The following is a 26167-nucleotide window of genomic DNA, read 5'->3' as shown; positions in this document are numbered from 1 at the left end:
GGGCGCCGGATTCTGTCCTGGTTGCCCCTCTTCCAGGCCAGCTCTCTGCTATGGCCCAGGAGTGCAGTGGAGGATGGCCCAAGTGCTTGGGCCCTGCACCCGCATGGGAGATCAGGAGAAGCACCTGGCTCCTGCCATCGCTTCAGCGCGGTGCGCCGGCCGCGGCAGCCATTGGAGGGTGAACCAACGGCAAAGGAAGACCTTTCTCTCTGTCTCTCTCTCTCACTGTCCACTCTGCCTGTCAAAAAAAAAAAAAAAAAAAGTTACATATTTATAGATGATTAATTTTATGTATTTAAATATGCCAGAACAAATCTGAGAAGAATGTTGCTTTTGAGATATTATTTAATTCTAATTAATAAAAACTAAGAAGTTTATCCTTTAATAATATTGATTTGGTTCACAGTACTTTTCTTCTTTTATATTAAATGTAGAATTTTGTATCTTATTAACCTGAGGAATGTCTTTCTAAAGTAAGTTTCTTACTTTCTAAAGTAAGTTTCTACAAGTAAACCCAAATATATTTGGGTGTTATTAAAAACACCCATATTAAAATGGGAAGTACAAGTAATAAATCTTGATGGAGAAATGATTTTTCAGTACTAACTGTTGGGATTATTGATTAGATTTTGGAAATAAAACTAAAACTGCAGCCCTTTCTATTATCTATATCAAAATAAACTTGAGATCAAATATGTAAATGAAAAAAATAACACTATGGAAATACTAGAAGACCAGAGGGTAGGTAGCCATATGAGGGTTAAAGTTATGATCTATGCAAGAGAAGATTGTCAAGTCTATATAATAAGAACTGTGTAAAAGTCTTGAATAGGTACGATGAAAAGTAATAAACTAGGGAGAATATTTTTTAAAAAGATTAGACAAGGGCCGGCGCCGCGGCTCAATAGGCTAATCCTCCGCCTTGCGGCGCCAGCACACTGGGTTCTAGTCCCAGTTGGGGCGCCGGATTCTGTCCCGGTTGCCCCTCTTCCAGGCCAGCTCTCTGCTGTGGCCCGGGAAGTCAGTGGAGGATGGCCCAAGTGCTTGGGCCCTGCACCCCAGGGGAGACCAGGAGAAGCACCTGGCTCCTGCCTTTGGATCAGCGCGGTGCGCCAGCCGCAGCGCGCCAGCCGTGGCGGCCATTGGAGGGTGAACCAAAGGCAAAAGGAAGACCTTTCTCTCTGTCTCTCTCTCTCACTATCCACTCTGCCTGTCAAAAATAAATAAATAAAGTTTAAAAAAAAATTAGACAAAGCATTAATTTTATTAATATGCAGAAAGCCAAGGGCAGAGGGTATAAGTGGGCATTTCACTGAAAAAGAAACTCAAAGGACTATTTATCATATGAAAATACGTCCAACCACTCTCATACCAAAGAAATGTAAGTAAAATCAGAATGGGATTTTTTTTTTTTTACTTATTTGATTGGCAAAGTTTATAAAACATTTTGATAAATATCTGAAATAAGAGTCAGTGTTCTTCATTATTTTCAGGAGTGTAAACTAGGGTAACATTTTGGAAACTAATTTTCACAGTAATTTGCAAACCAGTAGCATGTACAAAGTTGTTGATGCAGCTATTGCGCTTGAACAGATTTATTCTAAATAAGATATATAATGATAAGTAAACAAGGATAATCTTTGCAATGTTGTCTAACAAAATACTAGAAACATTCTCAATGAACATAAATTGCCAATTTGGAATATATATAGTACAAATATGTGAAAAACAAAATTATATTTACTGAAAGGTAGTATATTGGTGAGGAAAGTAAGTTGGATAACAATATACATAATGTAGATAATATCTCATTTTTGTAAATTTATTTCTTAAATTTGGAGAGAAACATTTTCACTTTTTTACATAGAAACATTCAGGAAAAATACATGAAACGTGTAACTGTCATTTTGGAAGGGGGCAAAAATGAACAAGATCTGAAACAGAGGGGATCCTAAATATTCACATTACTAAATTTTTTTAACTATCATCTCATATTAAGTCTTATTATCTTAGGCCAGCATACCCAGTGGAAGAATTAGAAGAAGAAACTGTTCCAGAAGATGATGCAGAATTAACATTAAATAAAGTGGATGAAGAATTTGTGGTATGTGCATTGCTGAACTTCCTGTTCATTTTCACATTTAGATTCCCTTCCCTTCTCTTAATTATTCCAGGCTTCCATTTTATTTTGGGATGTATTGTTTTAACAAAATTTATTTATTTGAAAGGGCTACAGAGAGAAGGCACACATGCACACACACACACACACACACACAGAGAAATAGAGATTTTTCCATCCTCTGATTCCCTCTCCAAATGGCTGCAATGGTTAGAGTTTGGCCAGGCTGAAGACAGGAGCTTCATCAGTCTCCCATGTGGGTGCAGGGGCCCAATTACTTGGGCCATCTGCTGCTGCTCTCCCAGGCACACTAGCAGGGAGCTGGATGGGAAATGGAGCAGCCCAGACTCGAACCAGAGCCCATATGGGATGCCTGCATCCGAGGCAGTGGCTTAACCTGCTACACCACAATACCAGCCGCTGGAACATGTTTTATTTCATTGTTTCTAGAAAAGAAAAGTTTTTAAATACAGTGCCAAGTATCTATTGTTCATCTCTTCAGTTAAGTTAATGTTCATATTCTCTAATGAATTTCAGCAGATTCTTAAACTGTAAAAGGAAATATATTCCACAAATTATATGAGTAAATTTTATATGATCATTAAGTAGGACATGAATAATAGAGACTTTAGAACCAAACAATAGAATTTAGTGTTAATACATTGTGCTTCATAAGAATACCATTGATTCTAAGAATTTAATTTGTTTCTCCAATTAGTGCGATTACTACTCTGTAGTGTCGGTCCCCCACTCGAGGAGGAACGACACCGGACCCTGCGCTGTTCTCTTTCCCCGGCCCTTCCTGGGTTTGCTGCCACCACCCCCCCCCACCCCCCACCCACCCCCCCCCCCCCCCCCCGCCTCCGCGGAGTGGGCAGCACTCCGCCGGCAGGCTCTCTCAGGGGTTCCTCAGATGTTCCCTCTGCATGTTGGCTCTCTCCTCCTTTATAGTCATCTTCCACCAATCCCAACTCTGCTGGCGTTCTCTCCCCACGCGCTGAGCACGCTGCTCTCCTCCAATCAGGGGCAGGATCAGCTCCTGCAGCTTGTTAGTTGAATTGGTGAGGCAGCTGTATGGAAGTTGTTTACTCCCTCTCAGCGCCATGTGGTGGGAGATCAGATGCATAGAATTAGTCTTAGCAGTTCCAGTAGTTTAGTCTAGTCTCGGTAATTTCAGTATTTGTCCTCAGTATTTTAAAAATCCAAAGCATATTTTATATTTTAGCTTAAAGTAATTTAAGTTAGTATATGCTACAAAGGTGTTAATGACTGAATTTTTCACTAGTCAATGCCAAAAAGAAAAACTCCTTAAATATGTTAAATTGTATTGGGGTAGAATACTATGTAGCCATTAAAAATTATTTGCAAACAAACATTACTGATATGGGAAGGATAACTTACAGAGGTGTTTCATGGGAAAGTAGAACTCAAAATCAGGTTTATTGTAATAGATATTTTCCATGTCCTTTTTGCTTGGATTCTAAAATTTCAAGATTTTCTTACACCAAATTAACCTTCCTTTAATTCCAATTCCCACAAACTTTTTGAAATAACTTCATATACTTTGTTGTAAAATTAACTGAGGAAACGCTTTGTCATCATAACTTCAACTGTGAGAAATATGTGAAAAGAGAATAAAATATCAAAGTGTTAGTGTTGGTTATATATTAATAGGATTACAAATAATTCTTTCCAATGCTTTTTATTTTTAAAATTTTGACTTGTATTTTGTCAGCACTATATATAAACATTTTAAGTCATATTACATATATTATTACTATTTACAGAAGGAAAAATGTGTGCAGAACTAATCACTTTAAGAGATGCATTTTTAAGGTGATAAATTCAAAATATCAATACATAAAGGCATCTGTCATTCTGTTTCTATTTATTGAGTACCTGATACATAGCAGGAAGTGGACAAGACACTGTTATTTACAGCCTGTGCCAAAGCTCTGAGGCAGAAAGGAGCTTAGCATGGTCACGAAACTGTGAGAAAACCATTGTGACAAAAGTTTCTGAATAGGGCAGGGAGTGGGCTTAAGATTAACTGGAAAGTTAGATGGAGTCTGGATTGTTTTGGGTGTTTTAATAAGGTTAGAATAAGTGTAATAGATCTTGCCATTGAAGCTCAAATTAAATCCTCATATATTTCCAATTGTTCACCTCATTAATTCTACCTAGGCATTTCCCCTGCCTTGTCTTCATAATAACTATTTATTAGTTATTAATAGTTTATAAAATCAGGAAGAAGTTTAGCATGGTGAAGGATACCTGTTTCTAGTACATGAATATGTAAGTTTAAAAACTTGCAAGTGTAACTCAAAACTTCTAGTCAGTGAGAAGAGAAAATCTAGTCAGAAAAAAAAAACTCAGGGCCTTATTATGCTCATTTTTGTATTTCTAGTGTATTGTGCAGGGTCTAGTGTATAGTAGATGTTCATGAAATATTTGGCTATAACACCCATCTCTGAACACATTATGTGTTTTTTGTTTTTTTTTTTTTTTAGAAATTACAGCTATGTTTTCTAGGAATGCTTTAAAGCACCACTATTAGCTGTGTAAATTCAGAGGAACAAACTAGAAAACAGCCTTTTTATACAGTTCTTGACATCCATGGGGTAAAGATCTTTTATTATAAACTGAAAGTCTTCCTCAAAGGGATGGTTCCTGAGGCTAATTGTTCCCTGTGTCATGTCTGGATTTTTTTTTTCCTTTCCTTTCTTCCTTATTGTCATCATATTCTAAGGGACTCTGTCTTTTCCCATTCTTCTTGCTTAGGAGAACTGATCCAGTGCCAAAAATCCTTTTGGTGTTTGAAAACTATTCAATTCTGTTGCCAAAATTTGTAGGATGGTTATGATAATTTCTAACAAAGTTCTCCTATAATTACTTAGAAACTAAAAACTTTTAGTTTTAGACTGGCCTAATCAAGCTAGGACACATTGATCATGGTTTTTAAAAAAGGTGTTGGTCATAACACAGAATCTTCTCATTTGCTATATGCAATCATACTCATAGTCAATAGCAGTAAGAGAATTAAGAAGGTGGCTGTTTGATAGAGAAATGGTAGGAAATTGTTGAATTCCTTCAGAATTACTGATATTAGAGTCCTGTTTCATTTTAAACTATTTTCTGTAAGCCTGTTAATATTTTAACTCATTTTGAATGCTCTTATTATTTAGTAATATAAATCCATTTTTGTATATTAGTCTGAGTTCTCCAGAAACACAGAACTAATAGAAGATATACGGACACACTTATATTTATTTAGGAAAACACTTACTGGGAATTGGCTAACGCCATTACCGAGGATGAAAAGTCCCCAAGGTCTACAGTTAGCAAGGTTGAGACCCAGGAGAGCAAATGGTATAGTTCTAGTTTGAGTGTGAAGGCCTGAGTACTGGGAAACCTGAGCCTATGATGTAAATTTCAGTCTAAGCCTGAAGCTAGAGAAGACCAATGTCCTACTTCAAAAACAGGCAAAAATAAATTTTAAAAAATTCTTTCTTACTCCGTATTTTTGTTTTATTCAGGCCTTTAACGGACTGAATGAGGCCTGTCCATATTAGGGTGGGCAATCCGCTTTACTCAATCTCCAATCAGATATGTATTTCATCCAGAAATACTCTCAAAGACATACCCTAAATAATGTTTATGGATACCCGTGGCTCAAATTGACGCATAAAATTAACTATAATATGTCTACTTGTCAACTTGGCACTCAAATACATCTCCTTTGAATCATACTTAACCTCCAAGTAAAGGCAATCGGAAGATTATAATTCTGCCTAACATCGTAACATGCCATTCTGTCCTGCATACCACAGATAATGCACTAATCCCTTAGGAGGAGGAATTATTCATATTCTCTCCTTGATATCATGTAACTGAAATACTAAGATGTAAAAATGACAGTACTGAAATGCTGTGGTAAAAAGTCAGTATATTTTATGGTATTTGATAAGGAAATAGGGAAGAAAGAAAATGAAAATATTTGCTTACAGATACATACCTAACAAAATAGAGGAAGTACATATGATGATTAGACTTGTCATTTCTATAACCAGTCATATGCTTATAGCTGGTGTTTATAACATCCTTTCACTACTCATTCACCTTCATCAAACACCTCAGATAACTGTTGAGTGACAGACATTCACTCCGGAATGTCTGAGCCAATAGTGATGCTGCCTTGAGGTAAGTGTTATAGTTTTCCAGTGACCTTAATTAAAGGGCCTGGTAATATGAAGACACCATAAAGATCTCCTGTACTACAAATACACTCTTCCTTACCTAATTGTGTGCTAGTAGTCCAGTTTACCCCCTGCTAGTGAAAATCAGTCACACCAGCCAGCACAGTAAGTCATCTTTGCCTTCTGATTCAGAGGTGAAAGGTGTTGAGTTGCCCAGAGTAACCTGGGAACAGTCTTAAAACCAACTTTCAGTTCAGTAGGGCCATTGTTATCTCCTGGTGGAAGTATCTTTCTGTTGGGAACTAAGACCTCTAGGCCTGCAGAGCATAACATCAGAACAAGAAATAAAAACTTTGCCAGTGGAGGACTAGGGATAATGAAGATCAGTGCCACTCATTTCCACCCCTTAATTCCTGAACCTGTGAACCCTGGTTATAGGAAAACAACACCATATATTTGATGCTGATTCAATCTAGTATCTGTTATTAAATGTTCTTACTGATAATGTCCAATCCAGTGTCATTCAACAAGTATGTATTGATTGCCTATGTAAATAGTACTGGTTAGGTTATCATGAAAGCTTCATGAGGTTGTCTTGTCTCCCATGGGCATTGATTCATTGGCACTTTAATAATTTACTCTGGTTGTTTAATGGACCATCATTAGTGAAAATGCAGACCAGAGTAAGCCACTTTTCAGAAGTGTGCATCTATGCTTCAGATCCATGTTGTAAACACATTAATTTTGTCTGTGCTTCTGTGCCCTACTACCTCCTCCTCCAGAAGAGTAAATGTTGCTTGAATGTATTGAATCTGCATTCATGTTGTTTCATATTTTTCTAAAAGTCTTTCCAGTCCTCCAAGGCTTGTGGTAGTTTTCATGTCTTCCCTTAATGAGCATATCTAGGATAGAGCCTTAGAATTCCCATTCTCACAAGTTGCTAGATGATGCTTACACCACAGGTCCCAGAACCACTGTTTTACATGTCTGTCTTGAAGATAAGGATTCTTTGAAATCTACCTTTGCAGCTTTTTATAATTCTACACTTGGAAGTGTTCACCAATTGATACTCATTTGTTGGTTGGTTTGGTTGTTAGTTTATTTGACCATATAGCTTGACAACCAAGCTCTATTGGCTTTATTACCATATCCTTACAGTTGAGATAATCTTGTTAAATTAGATTTTTCTACTTTATTACTGTGGGGAGCAACTCGGACTAGACTAAGTTACTGGAATTAAGACTTATTCTATGCATCTGCTCTCCCACAATATGGCGCTGAGAAGGGAGAAACAGCTTCTACACAGCTGCCTCCAGTTCAACCAATAAACTGTAGGACCTGCTCCTGATTGGAGGAGAGCAGTGTACTCGGCGTGTGGGTAGCAGAGTTGGGATTGGTGGAAAAGGACTATAAAGGAGGAGAGAGACAACATGCACCAGGAACATCTATCTGAAGGAACACCTGTGCAGCCCCCGAGAGAGCTGGCCGGCGGTGTGCCGCTCCCCTGCGGAAGTGGGGAAAGTGGCAGGGGGAACCGCCCTTCCACGGAGGTGGAAGGGTCGGTAGCCAACCCGGGAAGAACCAGCAGCAAACCCGGGAAGGGCCGAGCAGACAAAAGAACAGCGCAGGGTCCTGTGTCGTTCCTCCACGAAGACGGGGAGCGACAATTACTTGTAATCTATAAAGACATTTGAAGAAAAAGAAAATAGGGAGCTCATGTTCTATCCTGCATGCTCATAGAAGCTGCTTAGGCTTAGTATATATTGGAGAAGGGATTGCCTCTCAGAGGGTCATTTCCAACCCATCCCCATACAACCAAATGGTGTACAGATTTGAACCAGCATGGAACCCACCTAAATTGTACTTTTAAATAAATTTAGTGATCATGGGCCAAGCGGTAGCAATTACCTTCCCAAACTTGAGCAGATGAAAAGTCAAAAATATACATCACTGTGATTGGTTCTTGAAGCAAATGGGAATTTCCTGTGCATGGCTCTTGTATTGGTCCATTTCCATCATGTTGCTCAGAATTTCTGAATTTCTGTTAACTCCTTCCACTGTCTATTTCAGATATGCTACTTGGGACTGTTTTTTGCTCTTTTTTTTTTTTTTTTAAGATCCTGTGGGTGTGTATTTTCAAAGAGGTGCAGAGAGTGGGGGGGGGGAGGGAGGAAAAGAGGAGAGAGAGAGAGCGCCAGTCTGAAGCCAGGAACTTCATCCAGGTCTCCCACGCTGGAGTCACGGGTCCAAACACCAGGGATCCAAACACTTGAGATACCTTCTGTTGCTTTTCCCAAGCCATTAGCAGGGAACTGGATCAGAAGTGGACCAGCCAGGACATGAACCAGCACCCATAATGGATGTCAATCTCATAGAGCAACTTTACCCTCTGTGCCACAATACCATCCTCTCCTTTTCACATGATTTCATAGCAATGGTTCCTTTCCCCCTCCCTTTTATAGCTTTCTTTATTGACTATAAAAACCAAAGTCTTCTTTAAATGGCACTATCAGGGGCCAGCGCTGTGGCACAGTGGGTTAAAGCCCTGGCCTAAGGCGCCGGCATCCCATATGGTCGCCAGTTCTAGTCCTGACGACTCCTCTTCCGATGCAGCTCTCTGCTATGGCCTGGGAAAGCAGAAGATGGCCCAAGTCCTTGGGCCCCTGTACCCAAGTGGGAGACCGGAAGAAGCTCCTGGCTCCTGGCTTCAGATTGGCTCAGCTCCAGCTGTTGTGGCCATTTGGGGAGTGAACCACTGGATGGAAGACCTCTCTCTGTGCCTCTACCTCTCTCTGTAACTCCATCTTAAAAAATAAAAAAATTTTAAAAAATGGTACTATCAACAGTTCATTTGTTTTTGTAAATTTTAATAATATTTGCCCTACGTTATGTATGTGTTCATTGGTCTTTCAAATACCCTTTTCTGCATGAATCTTTATAATAAGTTGTATAGCTTAGTGTTATGTATGTGAAAGCTGGAAATTATTTTTAAATTATAATTTTCATAATCATTTCAAAATTTTCTTATTTTCCTAAGGAAGAGGAGACAGATAATGAAGAAAACTTTATTGATCTCAATGTTTTGAAGGCCCAGACCTATCGTTTGGTAAGTTTCATTGGCTATACATGAGACTAACAAGCAATCAGTACACATGTTCTGCTGGAAATTGAAATGAGTATAAATCATTGTTAACCGTTATTTTCTATGCCATTTGAATGTAGCTCTCAAAATAGTTTTCCTATATATAAGACATCATAGTGGTATCAAATATAAAAATCAAGAGGGGAAAATGAGGTATCCTCCTTTCTATTATCATGGAAAATCAACTCACATGCAAACTAAAAGTAATTAATTTGCCTGCGAGCATTTTTATTATGGAAAGACATAAATTATTCTATTTCAAATTATTTTCCATCACAATAGACCAGCATAGAATGACCTTGATTATAAGAAAATACTTTAATAATTATTTATAATAAATGGATTATATTAAAACTGATATATGGAAAAGTAATCAGACATTGCTTTATGTTTTTTCACTTTTTTTTAATACAAAACAAATTTAGTCTATAAAACAGTGTACTGTCAATGAGATATTTCAAATGTATGTGTGGGATTTTTGTACTTTTTCTTATGTATATTTGAATAAAGTATATACCTGTTGCTTTCTCAAAAATATATATGTAGTTTATTTTTTGTCATTTACTTGATTTTTCTTGTCAGAATCCTCAAAATAAGTTTGAATCAGTTTTAGTTTCATATCATCAAGACTTCTTGATATCCCTCTCCTCAGAGTGATCTCTTCTTCTTTAGAATTCTTAATTCTCTAGTTAAAATTAATGATGTATGTGTATTACTCTGCCTAACTTTACATATATTGTGGTTTCTTTTCTAATTTTAATACATACTAGGACTCTGACCTTGGGCACATTTCCAGACTTTTTGTGCCTCATCTTCTTCATCTATAAAATGAGATAAGAAAATTAGCTTTTTCAGAGGAATTTTAAAGATTAAAAGTGTTACTTCAGGTAAAACCATATAACAATATTTGTCACATAGAAAGTGCTCAGTGAGTATGGGCAGAAATCAGAACTGCATCTTTGCTCCACAATCCCCCTGTCAAATCTGACTTGTAAGCTCCTTGTGATAACAGTGATAACTATCCTTTTTTATTTTCCCTGTAGTATAAAGTAGAAAATACATAATATTTCTTAAATGAATCAAGGACCTTTTTTACTGATCAACTGAAAGCTGTATCAGAATAATAACATTTAAATCCAAATAAATTCTAGTTGGAAGTACATCCTACATTTGTAGATCATTTTATAGTTTTCAAAGTACTTTAAAACACATCTTTTTACTGACCTTGTAAGGTATTTGGGTAAATGTTTTCTCCATTAAGCAAATATAAACACTAAAATATAAAATCTTGGGACATTTTAATCTTTTAAAAAGCTAATAAATTAAAATACCTGAATTTAATCTATCTCTCCAAATTCCAAGTCTACTGATTTTTTTTTAACCTTAATCTCATAACAAGAGTTCAAACAAGTAGGTTTGACTTACTCCTACTCTGAGCAAGTACATTGTGGTTAGTGGTCATGTAATGCACGTGTTGAAGATGATGATGACAAAAGTATTCCTTCGGTGTCAGAAGAAAAACAAAATTAGAGATGTATACACAGTATCACAAATAAATTATCATTTGTGTTATTCATATTATCAATGGTGGCAAAGGTTGGGACCTTTTTCTGCCAAGGGCCATTTGGATATTTATCACATCACTCTTGGTCCCTACTAAATTATCAACTTAAAAATTTGCCTGTTATAGACTTATTGAATCCTGACTCTTGCTTGCAGTTGCCTTGGCAGGGGTAGACCAAATAATTTCATGGACCTTATGTGGCCAGCACACTGAAATTTCCCCACCCCTGTTAAATAGAGAACTGTGAAGGTCATGTAGGATTTCCTATGGACAAAGGAGTTGGGCACTGGGAAGGAGCAAAGTAATGTAATTTGCCTCTACCACAAATGCCAGTCTCTATTGGTCCTGATTTCAAGTTTTCATCTCAAGCTAGCTGAAGGAGGTCTTTTCTCCTACCTATGCCTTTATAAATTATCTAAGTATTAGATCCTTTGGACAAAGTCTGTATAGTAATATTCTTTAGAACTTAGACTGTATAGTTATGTTTTCAGAAGAGGAAGAAAGCTGAACACCAGGTGTTTGTGGATGGTCAACCATGAAGTACTAATGAGGCAGAAAACCCTTTCATATTTTAAAAAATCTGGCAAGCTTATAATATTGCCCACCACAGCCATCTGCCTGAGACAGCTGTGGCTGACTGTAGCTTATGATGTCTTGGGCTGCTCTTTCCCCATGACACAATTGCTATATAGGTTAGTGACATAGATTTAAGATTTTATGTTTCATGCAGCAGGTGGATTCATAGTGCAGAAGAATTATTATTTCAGTAAAATCAAACATATGAATTCTTTACTAGCACAAGGATGATACATACTGTTGAGAAAACTAATTTACTAAATGTATATGTGACAGTGCAAGCCCGGCAATATTTGAGTTACAGCAGTCCCTCCCTACTGTGGTTTTAAAACAGTAGATGCTTCTCCAATCATTCTGTCTTCTCACCTCCTTAATTTTCTTCATAGAGTCTAGGGTAGTTTATATTAATTACTGATTTGTCAGTCTCAGCGACTGTAATGCAAATTTCTCTTAAGAGCAGAAGGAAAATTTTTACTGTTTTCTTCACCTGTGCCTGGTGTGTGTGGACTGTTCAGTCAACAGTAAAATGAAGTGAAAACATGTCTGAATGTATGTTATTTTATAGACAGGGTATATTTTAATCTTCATAGAAAAAAGAACCTACCAACAACAATTGCTTCCTCTTCTGTGTACCAGGTAGGATAATATAGGAGAAATCCACTTATAATTCTTGTATTGAGTATGAAAATTATGCTGTTACATATCATAATCATTCCAGAAGTAGGGTATCAAAAAGCATTTTCCTGAGATTTGTGGTAAAATGAAGCAAGTAAAAATGCAAATGAATAAGACATATCACAGGTTATGTTCTCTGGAAGCAGACATTGAGACAGTTTGGAATGCAACATATTTCTTAGAAATAGGCACATATGAGAGAGAGAGAAAGAAGTAAGAAAGCAGGATTGGGCAGAGGGAGAAGTCCAGCCATGAAGAAGGCCTGACAAAGACTTTACAAACCTAGTTAGGAGCTCTGGAGCAAGTGCTGGCTCTGACCCTGAAGTTAGACTGCTTTGGGAAGGACATGCTCCCAGGTGAGGTGTCTCTGCAGGTGAGACTGAACCGAGGGACCTGGCAGCAGAGACTGTCCACTGACTCAGTTCTCTGCAGCAGGATGGCAAGGCCTTCCTTGAATGAGGGACCTGATGACCCATCTTGCTGCCCACTACAATGTATTTGAAGCCTATAGCTACTAATTTGAAGAATTTGTAAAGAGACACTATCTGCCCATCAGACAAACTTTTTATTATTTTTAAATGTTTATTTATTTATTTATAAGGCAGAGTTACAGAGGGAGGGAGAGACAAGAGAGAGAGAGAGAGAGATCTTCCATCCACTGGTTCACTCTCCAAATGGCCTCAACAGCTGGGGTTGGGCCAGGCTGAAGCCAGGAGCCAAAGTTTCTTCCAAGTCTCCCACATGGGTGCAGAGGCCCAAGGACCTGGGCCATCTTCTGCTGCTTCCCAGGCACATTAACAGGGAGCCGGATCCAAAGTGGAACAGGTGAGACTTGAACCAGTGCCTGAGTGGACTATGATACAACAGTGGTTGTTTCATGAATGTTGAAAACTATGTGAATGCTTATGGTGAAATCAATTTGCTTTGAAAGTGGATGCTAGTCAGAATATTGTGAGTTTTAAAATATAGATTAAGGTAATTTTTAATCTTTTGCTCCCTAATTCCCTTATCCCAAATTTGATTTTGCCAAACATAATACTTATCAGGAAACCAACTGCAAGTAGTGAGAGATTGCTTTATCTTCCAAATTTTATTTGTAAATTATTTGAATTCTAAGATAGCTTTTCTTGGAAGGAGAATATTATTAAGGGATATTATTAGGCTTCAACACTAGCCTGCAAAATTCCACATTCTCTGTCTTTCTGATTGCTGAGAGTACTTGAAGTCTGACGTATAGCAAGAGCCACCCAGAGAGTCATGGTGGGAGACACTGGGGCTCAATTGAAGCTGTGGCAGTTTGACAGGGTCTGTGATGGTTAGGGACATAGTAGAATGTTCGGTGCCATGAGAAGGGGGAGCTGGGAAGGACGGTGTGGTGGCAAAATGTAGTGAGGTGTGCTGGTCATACCCATTTCTAAGTTGAGTTTGTCAGTTGGAAACCGCTGCATTGTTGCTACACTGTAATTAGGAGTGGTCTCTGTAGCTCCCCTCTCCATTGTGAATCTCAACAGAACCTCAGCAACAGTTTACTGGCAACATAATGCAGATGTGTCATTCTCCTCCCCCAGTGAAAAAACAGAGGAGAGGGAGTTGTGTGCTCTCTGAATGCTATTTTTAAATGCCCCTCACTTCATTTCAAAACATTTTTTTCAAACATGCCATAGATACTGTTCTTCCTTGAGATGCTAAATTTAAGGTTTTAGAAACCAAATCCTGAGTTACACAGCAGAAAACCAAGTATGTCAAAAGGTTTAAACACAATTGGTTTTTAATTTCTTAGCAAAAAAAAAAAAATAAAAAGTCATTGTACCAAGAATGAGAGAATTTTCAGCTTAGAAAGCAAAAGCTGAAAACAAGTAAAAATATGGGCTTAGTATAAAAACGTCATTTCAGCTTTACAGTATCTTTTGACAAGTCTGCAATATTTTATCAAAGGAGAAGAAGATGGATTTGCTTTGTTAGTATCTTAAATACTTTAGATTTTCTTCCTTTTATATATGATTTATACTTCCTTATGGACAAAATATCCTTTCTGAGTAATAAAGAGGAAAAACTGTCATATAACATTCTGATTTCTGCTTGAGGAAAATGCATTTTCTTCTTTGCAACAACATTTGAGTGTTAGGGCCTCCTGTCTGTTGTGAGAGAAGTCTATGGTGGGTACTCACAGGTGAAATGATGAATGTGCCACCTGTTTGAGTGTGGTGGAACACACCATGACTAAGTAAATGCTTTTATTTCTCTGGTAACTAACCTGAATCTCCCTGATCAGTTTTCCATCTGGAGGCGAATAGGAAATCTGGACTAGAGAAAAATGTGCTGCTCCTTCCTACACAGAGGACATTCAAGCAGCAGACTTGTGCTGGGTCTTTGATGCAGCTTTTGACAATATGTTTGAAATAAGAGAGATCTTTATTTACATCTTGGTTTCATTTAGGACTTAGCAAGAAATAGGAAGTAAGGACTTTGCAAGATCCCTTCCAAATCTGAGTGTAGACCTTTAAGATAGATTCTATGGCAGAAATAACAGCCTTACATAAAATTCTGACATTGTATCCCTCGCCGTGTTATCAGAACTAAATGAACCTCTGTATATCTCTGTTTTCTTGTCTGTAACATGGAGACACAAGCAGTTCTCAAGATTGTTTTGAGATTAATACAAACTACTTTGTGGTCAGCACCTGAAATAGTGCTGGCATATGGTATGAACTTAATGCTTCTCCCATTTTGTAAAATTTTTAACAGTCCTAGAAACTAAATTAGTTACCAGCATTTCTATTTGCCACCAGGTAATAAAACAAAAAGTCTTTATCCCTTAATACAAATAAGTCCTCAGATTGCTGAGTATTTTTTTAAGAAGCTTACAAAAAAAGGATATTAAGTCATCAAGAAGCTTGCATCTCAGTGAAAATTGAGAAATCTTGCTGATGTCGTGGCTTTATTTTCATAATCTATCACCTGTATTATTTTTGAAGGCCTGCTAAACTAAATTTTCTGTCATAAAAGGTGTCTCTCACAGAAATGACTAAGGGAAATCTGATGAAAAATAATCTTTTTTCAGGTACTATTTGAAAGCTCTCATTCTATAAATGGAAAGTTATATTTCCTGAATCAACACTAATAGCAGGTATTTGTTACATAATTCAGTATATTAGATTGATATTCAGAATATGCACATTTTTTCAGCCTTCTATAACCCTGTTCTTTAAACCTAACAGCTTTCCCACCCCTGCCAACACTCATCACCATTTGATATGAACCCCTGGCAGTCAGTGTTGGTGCTTTGAATATCTGAATGATTTATTTTCATCTAGGACATGTTGGTGGTCACTGAGACCTATGCATGCTCCTTGAAATACCATCTCTCTCTTCAGCTGTCTTTCAAGGCCAGGTCCTCTTCACCTTTCTGATCTATGGAACTGTCATGTCCTTAGTGGTCTTTGGTTCTCATCCTTCAATCTCACCCCCATCTTTTTCCAAAATTATTTTCACCCTGCTCCTCTATCTCACTTATAAAATGTGAATTTTTATCTGGAAATTCTCAATTCAGTAGCTTTTGATGCCTACAGATCTATTTATAGATTATAAAACAACAAAATTTTGGAATGGTTTTTAAAATCTTAGCAGAGACAGGTTTCTACACAACCAACTTTGTTTTCATCCATAAAATAAATCCTTTATTCCAATTAAACAGGTCTCCATAGATTTTCAAACACCTCATGAGCATATCTGCGCCCATCCTGTCATTCTCTTTTCCTTTGCCTCATCTAAAATACCTTATCACTGTCTACCTGATTCCTAAGTGTTAAAGGTGCAGCACAGATTCTGCCTCCCCAGTGACACTTTCCCTTATTATCCCAGCACCTTTTAATCCTGTGACCCACAAATCTACCACTCATTTTTTTATAATATATAATTAGAATGCTCTTCCTGAGGATTTTTATTTCAGTCACTATCACTGGGCTAGAACAGTAAATTACACACAGTAGACATTAAATAAATATTTGTTGGATGAATAAGTGAGATCTTTGCATCTTGCTTTTAACTCCTCTTTGCATCTTCTCTGTCCTGGAGGACAAAGTTCACATTCCTTAATTAAATCTTTTCACAATGTACTTGACTCTTACTCCCTAGTATTCACCTTTCTAAGTCCTGGGTCTCTCCTTATTCTGATCTTCACAAGCTATATCCATACATATTTCAATATTTTGTTTATGCTCTTTTCCTCACTGTAAACATTTACCATGTCTTCTTTCTGTATCCCATACATCTGGTCAACTTAGATCCTATCACACTGTTAAAACATACTTCTCTTTCTCATTCAAACTCAAAGTATTTATCACTTGGACCAGCTAGCTTTAGGAAGTTAATCAAAAATATTTTTATCTGCTTACCGAAAAATTTTTATTCCCATGAGAAGTGAAATATGTTCCTTTGAAAAATGAAATTACAAAAAATAATAGAGAATTAATGTGAGATATAAACATTATATCTCTTTATTCATAAGTTTCCTGAAGTTATATAAGATGGTAACATTTGGGGGAATCTGGATGATGACTATATGGGAATCCTTTATGAAATTTGTGTAGTTATTTACAAGTCTGAAATAAAAGTATGATACTGACAAAAATAGAGTAATGATTTCAGAGTCCATAAAATAATCCAAGTATGTAATGATATTAGTCCAGGAATCAATGCAAATCAATGGAAGAAACTGAACAAATCAGTTACATGATGTGATAACAAGCTATCTATGTGGGAAAAAGCTGGATTCCTTCCTTTTTTTTTGTTAAAGATTTATTTATTCATTTGAAAGTCAGAATTACACAGTGAAAGGAGAGGCAGAAAGAGAGAGGTCTTCCATCTGCTGGTTCACTCCACAATTGGCCGCATCAGCCGGAGCTATGCCAATCTGAAGCCAGGAGCTCCTTCTAGATCTCCCACGTGGGTGCAGGGCCCAAGGACTTGGGCCATCTTCTACTGCTTTCCCAGGCCTTAGCGGAGAGCTGGATCTGAAGTGGAGCAGTGGGGACTCGAACCGGCGCCTATGTGGGATGCCGGCACTGGAGGCAGCAGCTTCATCTGCTATACCATAGTGCCAGCCCCACTCATTTGTTATGTCCAAGTAAACATCATATAGATCAACAGTTTTAAAATAAGGCATAAAATAAAAATAGACATGATAATGTGTAACAAGAGAACCAAAAGCATAAAACAAAAACGGTCGTTACTCTGAATGCATAAATAGTAATGGTGTATATTATGGACACTTGGAATAGGGAACAAAATGAAGATATGTGGTAATACTGGAGGAAAATATGTATACTCTATATAACAAAGTGTTGATAGGACACATCTGATAAATGTTGTAGAGCTTGTTCTCTAAAGTAACACTGTCTGCACCTGCCACTTACTGATGATAAAACATTGGAAAAGTTACCTTATTTCTCTGTATTTCAAATTTCTCACTTATAAAAATGTGAAGAAGACTCCCTGCTTCATGGCATCATTACTGGGCATTTAACCCATATGTGAATGCATCTGGGACCATGTTTGGCATATAATAGTGATACATGTAAAATATGTTAGGGGCTAAGCATAGTAAACTTGCACTGGGACAGCCCTTCTATGTATCATTTAATCCTCACATGATCCTTTATGATAAGGAAAGTTCTATTATTGTCCTCGTTGTACAGATAGGGACCCTGAAATTTAGTGAGGTTAAGTTTAACTTGACTGACAGCTAATATATGATGTAGGTAGAATTTGAGTAAAGGTGTGATTTCAGACCCATCCTGTTAATATTAACATACTATTATGACTCAAGACAACTTAATTACTTGCCTTTGTCTCTTGGAATGATTTAATCTTAGTAGTTGAACTTTCAAGTCTCTCTCGTTAGGTATAGAAATTGAGCTCTTCATATGAATTTGAGTACTAGTATTTTCATGAGGCTGTTATTGTATATATATGCATACACATACATGTGCACACACATACATGTGCACACACATACATATATGCATATACATGTATATATTTACATAACAGTCTTCTGCAGATGCTTAAGTATTCTATTATTACTTAGGAGAAGAAATTATCCACTGGCATAAGATTCTGAGCAGGCTATTAACACTGCATAGTTAATCTTTGAACTGACTTTGATGTTATGCCTTATTATCTGAACCTAAATTTACTTTAGGGAATGGTTGACTGTTATCTTCAGTTCTTCCTTTGGCAATCTTAGGTTCAGATCTCATCTCTTAGGTTTTTTCCTTTTATCTAGGACCAATTACTCCAGTTAACTGGCCTCAATCTCCTCATAATAGGCCATAAACTCTTTGCAGGCAAGAATTAAAACCTTTTATCTTTCCACAGTAGGCATAGTGCCTTGATTCTTACCTTGAACACTGTAGGAACTTAACAAATGGTTTATTGGTTAAATTAATTATAAATGAGACTTCTAGATAGCTTGTGTCTTATTGAGCTTCTAATTGTTTCTTCAGCAGCAGTAACTGGAAAATGCAATTTCCCAAGAGCTATGCTTTATCTTAGTTAATGTTTTTTCAGAGTAGGACTTTGTCATGATGATATAAAATTTTGATTAAACAAAAACTAGTTTATTTCTTTTTTACTAATAGCCCCATATAAAATACCATTTGCTCAGTAGAAAAACAATAAGGAAAACAAAGTTGTCTCCAAGTGTTATAACCAAGGCACAGTACAGTGTTTTAAAATTATTTCTACTTCATATGTAGGGCTTGCACAGTTAATGTATCCACTCACTAAGCATTAAGAAATTTTGAGTGAGACATAAGGCCATGAAATTGATGCATAAACATGTAAGTGGAAAGAGACTCCATAGTTTGAATAAGTTAATGCCGCTCTACTAAGCCTAATGTTCTCTTTTTGCCCTTTATTCAGGAATAAAGCCATTTCTACCTGTATATTAATTATGACCCAAGAGTGAATGAAAATAATTTTTTACCTCTACCTTAAATCATTTTAGGACATGAGTAGTAAACTAGCAAATCATTACTTAAGAGAACCAAATGGGCTGGCGCCACAGCTCACTTGGCTAATCCTCTGCCTGTGGCTCCAGCACCCCAGGTTCTAGTCCTGGTTGGGGCGCCAGATTCTGTCCCGGTTGCTCCTCTTCCAGTCCAGCTCTCTGCTGTGGCCCGGGAAAGCAGTGGAGGATGGGTCAAGTGCTTAGGCCCTGTACCCGCAAGGCTTCAGATCGGCGCAGCGTGCTGGTCGCAGCGCACCGGCCATAGTGGCCATTTCGGGGGTAAACCAACAGAAGGAAGACCTTTCTCTCGGTCTCTCTCTCTCACTGTCTAACTCTGCCTGTCAAAAAAAATAAAATAAAATAAAATAAACCAAAAAATGAGCTAGCGAGGTTAGAAGTAACTTACTAAATGGTCCAATATAAAAACAAATGGCTTGTGCCCTGGGATATCCTACTGTAGTGTTTGATTTTCATGTGCTCTGCTAACCCACATTCTAGGCCTGATGCAGATAGGGTCACTGAATTTCCATTAGCCTTTGTGAAAACTGCCCTTCCTAAGGCAGCGAAGGATGGCCCAAGGGCTTGGGCCCCTGTACCCACGTGGGAGACCTGGAGGAAGCTCCTGACTCCTGACTTCAGACCAGCCCAGCTTTGGCCATAGCATCCATTTGGAGAGTGAATCAGCAGTTAGAATATCTCAATCTCTCTCTTTCTCTCTCTGCCTCTCTCTCTAACTCTACCTTTCAAATAAATAAATAAATCTTAAAAAAAAAAAAATGAAAGACAATTGCCCTTCCTTGAGTAAAGACATTTAAGTATGTCATTCACAACTTGAACAGGCCTACATCCAAGCCTGAAGAAAGTGTTGTGGTTTCATATCCTCTCTGACCTTAGGTGATTCTGAACTTCATATTCTTGTAAGGTGGGCAAAAAAGATGAGTAGAAATGAAGGAATGGGGTCAGAACACACTAACTCTGGTATTTAAATTTTTTTTCTTTAAATGCATTTGAGAGCCAGATAGACAGAGACAAATACAGAATGGTAGAGAGTTGCTATCTACTGATTTACTCCCCAAATGCCATAAGGGCTACAATTGAGCCAGGCCAAAGCCCAGAACCAGGACCTCAATCCAGGTCCTCAATCCAGGGTGGCACAAACCCAATTCATTGAGCCATCACCACTGTCTCCCAAGGCCCACATTAATAGGAAGCTGGAATTGTGAGTGAAGCTAGCACTGAAATACAAATACTCTGGGGCAGGCACCGTGGCTTACTTGGCTAATCCTCCGCCTGCAGTTCCAGCATCCCATATGGCCGCCAGTTCTAGTCCTGGCTGCCCCTCTTCCAGTCCAGCTCTCTGCTGTGGCCCGGGAAGGCAGTGGAGGATGGCCCAAGTGCGTGGGCCCCTGTACCCACATGGGAAACCAGGAGGAAACACCTGACTCCTGGCTTTGGATTGGCACAGTTCCGGCCTTAGTGGCCATTTTGAGGGTGAACCAATGGAACGAAGACCTTTCTCTCTGTCTGTCTCTTTCTCACTGTCTATAACTCTACCTGTCAAATAAGAAAAAAAATAAATAAATACAGATACTCTGACATGAGAAGCAAGCACCCTAACCTGTGGCTTAACCATGAGCCTGAATGCCTGTCTCCATGGCTTTGATATTTAATCAACAACATTCCTGCTTCCATTCACCCAAATGGTGGTTCCTTAAATCAAACATTTTTAATCGGTGACCAGAGCATCTACATTATATTAAGATCCATGCCAAGCTGTTGCTGAGAGAACATAACCTGATATAGCCTGGCTTTAAGGGACTGAGATGTGAAGACCCTTCATCCTGGCAGGAGCAAATCTGTACATACACCCATACAAATATACCCCAGTATCAGGGCTCACATGGCACTAGCTGTGCATACATCCACCTGACCCTCAGTCCCACTAGTCTACCCTGTTTGGTATGGAAAATAGGCTAATCAGAATTGGATTTCTTAGAGTCCAAGTCAGGTACCCAGACATGCTGGGCTCTTCCAAGCCTACGGACATTATGGGACCTGGTGTAGATTCATGTGTGGAATCTTCCCCATTGCTGTAGGCTTTAATAGAGAGGGCCAGTGTCACTTTTCCTGCTATCATGGTTATTCTCATGTACCTTCATACATGTCTACTTTGTGAGTGCTATACCGGCCTCCCCCAACTATGGTGTTCTTGCACCACCCTGGATTTAATTTATATGGAAGTTTACAGCATTCTTTTAAGTACTTGGAATAATACAGTGTTTCTATATTTACATGAGTACCTTAATGTCTCAAATACAATCTTGAAGGCTTTTTTTATTTTAATTCTCCACATTTAAATGAATGCTTATACATTTTATATTTCTGTTTTTTAAATGGAATGTAACCGTAGACTCAGACCATATACTATAATAAATAAAAATATGTATTATTAGTCATACTCAAATAGTGAGGTCTGAAATAAAAAGTCCCCTGAATTTAAGAGCAAAAAGCAATAAGTCCTCCTTTTAAAGCTCTATAGAAAGTCGAGGTTTCTGTAGGTCTGCGGTGCCACAAAGTCTCAGGAGTAAGTTCAAAACCCCCAAAAGACCTCAAGTTCCCTCAGAAATACAAACCGCAACACAAAGTAATCTTCTACTTAGTGTTATACTGGATTGGAAAAACTAATCTCATGAACTTTCATTTAAGAAATGTCTTTTATGCTGGCGCCGTGGCTCACTTGGCTAATCCTCTGCCTGTGGCGCTGGCACACGAGGTTCTAGTCCTGGTTGGGGCGACGGATTCTGTCCCAGTTGCTCCTCTTCCAGTCTAGCTCTCTGCTGTGGCCTGGGAAGACAGTGGAGGATGGCCCAATTCCTTGGGCCCTGCACCAGCATGGGAAACCAGGAGGAGGCACCTGGCTCCTGGTTTCAGATAAGTGCAGCACGCCAGCCATAGAGGCCATTTTGGGGGGAGGGGGGGGAGTAAAACAACAGAAAGAAAGACCTTTCTCTCTGTCTCTCTCTCTCACTGTCTAACTCTGCCTGTTTAAAAAAAAGAGGAAGAAATGTCTTTTATGTAATAAATTCTCATTGAGAATGCAATTTCACCATGAGGCTTACATAATATTTTATTTTTATAGACTTTTATTTAAATTTTGTATTATGGAGCTTTTCACACATATACAAAATTAAGAATAAGCTAATAAACCCTTAGGTAATATTACCTGTTATATTATTATTATTCTGTCAATCATATGCTACCCAAAGTCACCCCCTTTTCTTTGCACCATAGTTTTTAAGGTAAATTATATACATCATGTCCCTTAACCTGTAAATATTTCAACTTTTATCTCTAATGTATAAGGACATTTAATACATAACTACCATGCTAAATCTTTAATCTTTAATATCCAGTGATTTCCCATATTCACATTTCTCTGTCTCAAAACTATCTTTATACAAATTTTTCATATTAGAATCCATATAAAGTTCATGCATTGTATTTGGCTATTCATGCCTCTTGGGTCTCTGTTTTCTTTTTTTAAAATTATTTTTTACTGGAGAGGTAGAGACAGAGAAAGAGGCTAACAGACACACAGAGAGAGTGAGCTCCTAATCTCTGGTTCACTCCCCAAATGTCAATAACAGCTAGGACTGAATTGGGGCCAGAGCCAAGAGACAGGAATGCAATCCAGGCTTCTCACAGGAATGATACGAACCTAGATACTTGAGCCATCTGCACTATTTCTTATGGTCTGTGTAGGCAGGAAACTGGAGTTAGGAGCCAAAGCCAAGAATTGAACCCCAGGTGTTCTGATGTAGGATTCAGGCATCTTACCTGTTTGCTAAATGCTTGCTTCTATTTTTTAGTTCTATTTATTTCTATACAAATACTTATATTCTTTTTATAGATTTGCTTATAATTTATCATGGATGCTTACATGGGGAAAGTACTACCAAATGAAGACCTTAGGCTTTTAAATTATTTATTTGTACATTCTTTACATTTTCAGATCCACACATACTTAATTTTGAAATGTAAAGGACTGTTTAAAAAAAGCTTCCTGTTGTGGTTCAAAAACAGTCATGAGTTGATCTTATTACTCAAGGGCAAAAATCAAATTCAGAATTTTTGTTTCTACTTGATTTGGATTCAAGTATGTCCATATTACATTTTTAAGCTAAATTATAGCTTAATGTACTCAAAATATCATCTTAATTACAAACACAAAATGTGCAAATAATCATCCCTTCTAAGATTTTTTCTTTTTTGCCCTTGGGATTTGGGATTTGTATTCCATATTTAATACTTTCAAACTAAGATAATGTATATTTATCAAATATGAGTATTTGTATTTCTTCTACTGTTTACCAGTTAACATACATAAGTGGCTTGTCCATTTGCTAGTATTCCCATTGAGTTCAATCTGAAATCTCAAAAACATTGTTCTTTGTAAAAATAGTTGAATCATGTATTTGCTTCTTTTTTTAAATACTTCTGCTATTCTACCAGGTTAATGCATTATTTTCTTTCACCATGGGTAAGAACACAGAAAAGAATGTCTACTGTGACTGTAATTTTAACACAACCATCCTTGATTTAAATTATGCTGTGCTGCTAAAATGCCTCAAAATTTTACCATTTCTTTTTATAAACTCTCAATCTTGTGATATCTTTCCTTTCTTAGGACATGAACGAGTCTGCCAAACAAGAAGCTATTTTGGAATCCACAACAGATGCTGCAGAATGGAGTCTAGAAGTCGAACGCGTACTACCACAACTAAAAGTCACAATTAGGACTGACAATAAGGTAAGGAAGAGAAGATACATTTTGTTCAAAAAATATTTTATAAAGTCAAGATTCTACCAATTGTACAAATGATTTAAGGAGGATGGTAGAATTCAATTTCCAGCATTTTATCTTAATAGGGATTTAACAAATTGTTGAATGAATAAATAATATAATATGCTCCAAAGAAGCTATGAATGAATCTTTGAAAGAATGATTTGGAATAAGCATATCCCTGGGATTGAGTGGTATTTTACCAATGGATTTCAACATATTTTCTTGGAAATTATGTTTGGTTTAGGTGAATAGGAACTCTGACTATACCAGAGCTGATCAGAATTAAAAAATGGTTTAGAATTCTACTGGATGGCAAAGCAGAGGACAGCCTAGACGTGGTCTTAGATGATCTATTCCGTACATATGATTAAAAGTTAAGCATTAAAAAAAATCAAGAAATCATTTGTAATAAGATTTAGGGTTTAGACTAGATGAATTGGCCAATTTTATCATTTCTGCTCTTATAACTACAGCTTTGTAAGTAATGACTTTATTTTTTTAAAGATCTTTTTTTTTTTTTTAATTTATTTGAAACACAGACTTACAGAGAGGCAGAGGCAGAGAGAGAAAGGGAGAGAGAGAGAGAGGTCTTCTACCCACTGCTTCATTCCCCAGATGGCCGCAACGGCCAGAGCTGCACAAATCCGAAGCCAGGAGCCAGGAGCTTCTTCCAGGTATCCCACATGGGTACAGCAGCCCAAGCACTTGGGCCATCTTCTACTGCTTTCCCAGGCCATGGCAGAGAGCTGGATTGGAAGTGAGCAGCTGGGACTAGAACCTACACCTATATGGGATGCCGGCACTGCAGGCATTGGCTTTACGTGCTTCACCACAGTGCCGGCCCCTAAATAATTACTTTAGAATAAGGTAAAAGGTGAATGTCTAGACAACAGAATTCTCATAAATAGTATGATCTTTACAAAAGGGACTACAGAGACATCTAGCTAAAGAAACTGAAGGAGCATTTTCATCCTCAGAGGCTAGACATAAGCCCCCAGTATCATAGGGCAAAGTTCTAGTAAGCTTAGATTCTGTGTGATCTTGTGTTTGCCCTTAAAGTAGATGCTCTACAAAGATTGCTGTTTTCAGGGTATATTGGAAGGTAATTGATTCTTAGAATCTCTCTTGCTGATAGAACTGTATCCCAGAACAGGTAAGAAGTAAACTAGGCTCCTGGATAAGAACAAATAAAAACAGAGGTCTGACTAGACTGTGAACAATTGTGGAACAAATTCATGTAAAGTAATTGACATATCCTGCAACCTATTTACCAAATAAATCATTATGGAGGACACCTGTAACTTGATTACACTGCAGATCTTTCCTATGTAAATATATTTAATAAGAATGCCTTCACTAATCAAATCTCTGATGTAAACTTTAGTATACAAAAATGGGATTTTTTCCTGAAAAAATGAAATTTCTGATTCTTTGGTTTTTGTCAGAACTAATTCTCTTCATGAAATTAATGATCACCATTGTGATTCTAGTTAGAATGACATGTTAAAATAATTTTGTAGCTGGGAACTCTCAAAGTACAGCTTAATCCCAAAACGAAGCAAGTTTAATTTGTTTACTTTCAAGCTAAGTGAACTCTTGAAGTCAAACATCTTATTTAGAACCTAATATGTTTTTTTTCTTCTAAGCACAACTATTAATTTGCACTCAATGGAAATAACTTAATAAAGGAAGAATATAAATGTAACTTCTAATATGTACTATTTTATAAAACTAACTACAGGTCGATTCTATAACACACCAATATTACAGTTATCAAAATTGTAGGTTCTTATAAAATCAATGTTCTCCTGATTTGGGGAAGAATTAACTAGTTGAAAGTTGGACGCTTACTCTCAGCATTAAAAAAAAAAAAGATAGACTATGCCAAATTAAATCTACCATCAAATTTTATAGGTAGCATTCCAAAATAGCAGATATAGTTCTATTTCTCAGTGTTTTTTAGAACATGTGGATATCATTTGGGAACTTAGATTTTTGTGGTAACACATAGTGGCTTAAAGTCATATTTGATTCCTT

The 26167-nt window shown here is 37.4% G+C and overlaps 1 protein-coding gene across 2 annotated transcripts in view; it reads left to right on the top strand.

The window, feature by feature from the left end:
- The window catches only part of IFT57 (intraflagellar transport 57), a 63479-nt gene that overhangs the window by 4689 nt on the left and 32623 nt on the right, over positions 1-26167 (top strand). For both annotated transcript variants that reach the window (XM_002716719.5, XM_051819085.2), the window contains exons 4-6: positions 2014-2104; positions 9353-9421; positions 23972-24094. In XM_002716719.5, the coding sequence (XP_002716765.1) occupies positions 2014-2104; positions 9353-9421; positions 23972-24094 (283 nt within the window). The remainder of the gene's footprint in view (positions 1-2013; positions 2105-9352; positions 9422-23971; positions 24095-26167) is intronic.

This window comes from Oryctolagus cuniculus, chromosome 4 (genome assembly GCF_964237555.1).
Source record: "Oryctolagus cuniculus chromosome 4, mOryCun1.1, whole genome shotgun sequence".
NCBI classification, from domain to species: Eukaryota; Metazoa; Chordata; class Mammalia; order Lagomorpha; family Leporidae; genus Oryctolagus; species Oryctolagus cuniculus.
Note: the sequence above shows the minus strand (reverse complement) of the source record. Positions and strands in the feature narration are given on the sequence as shown.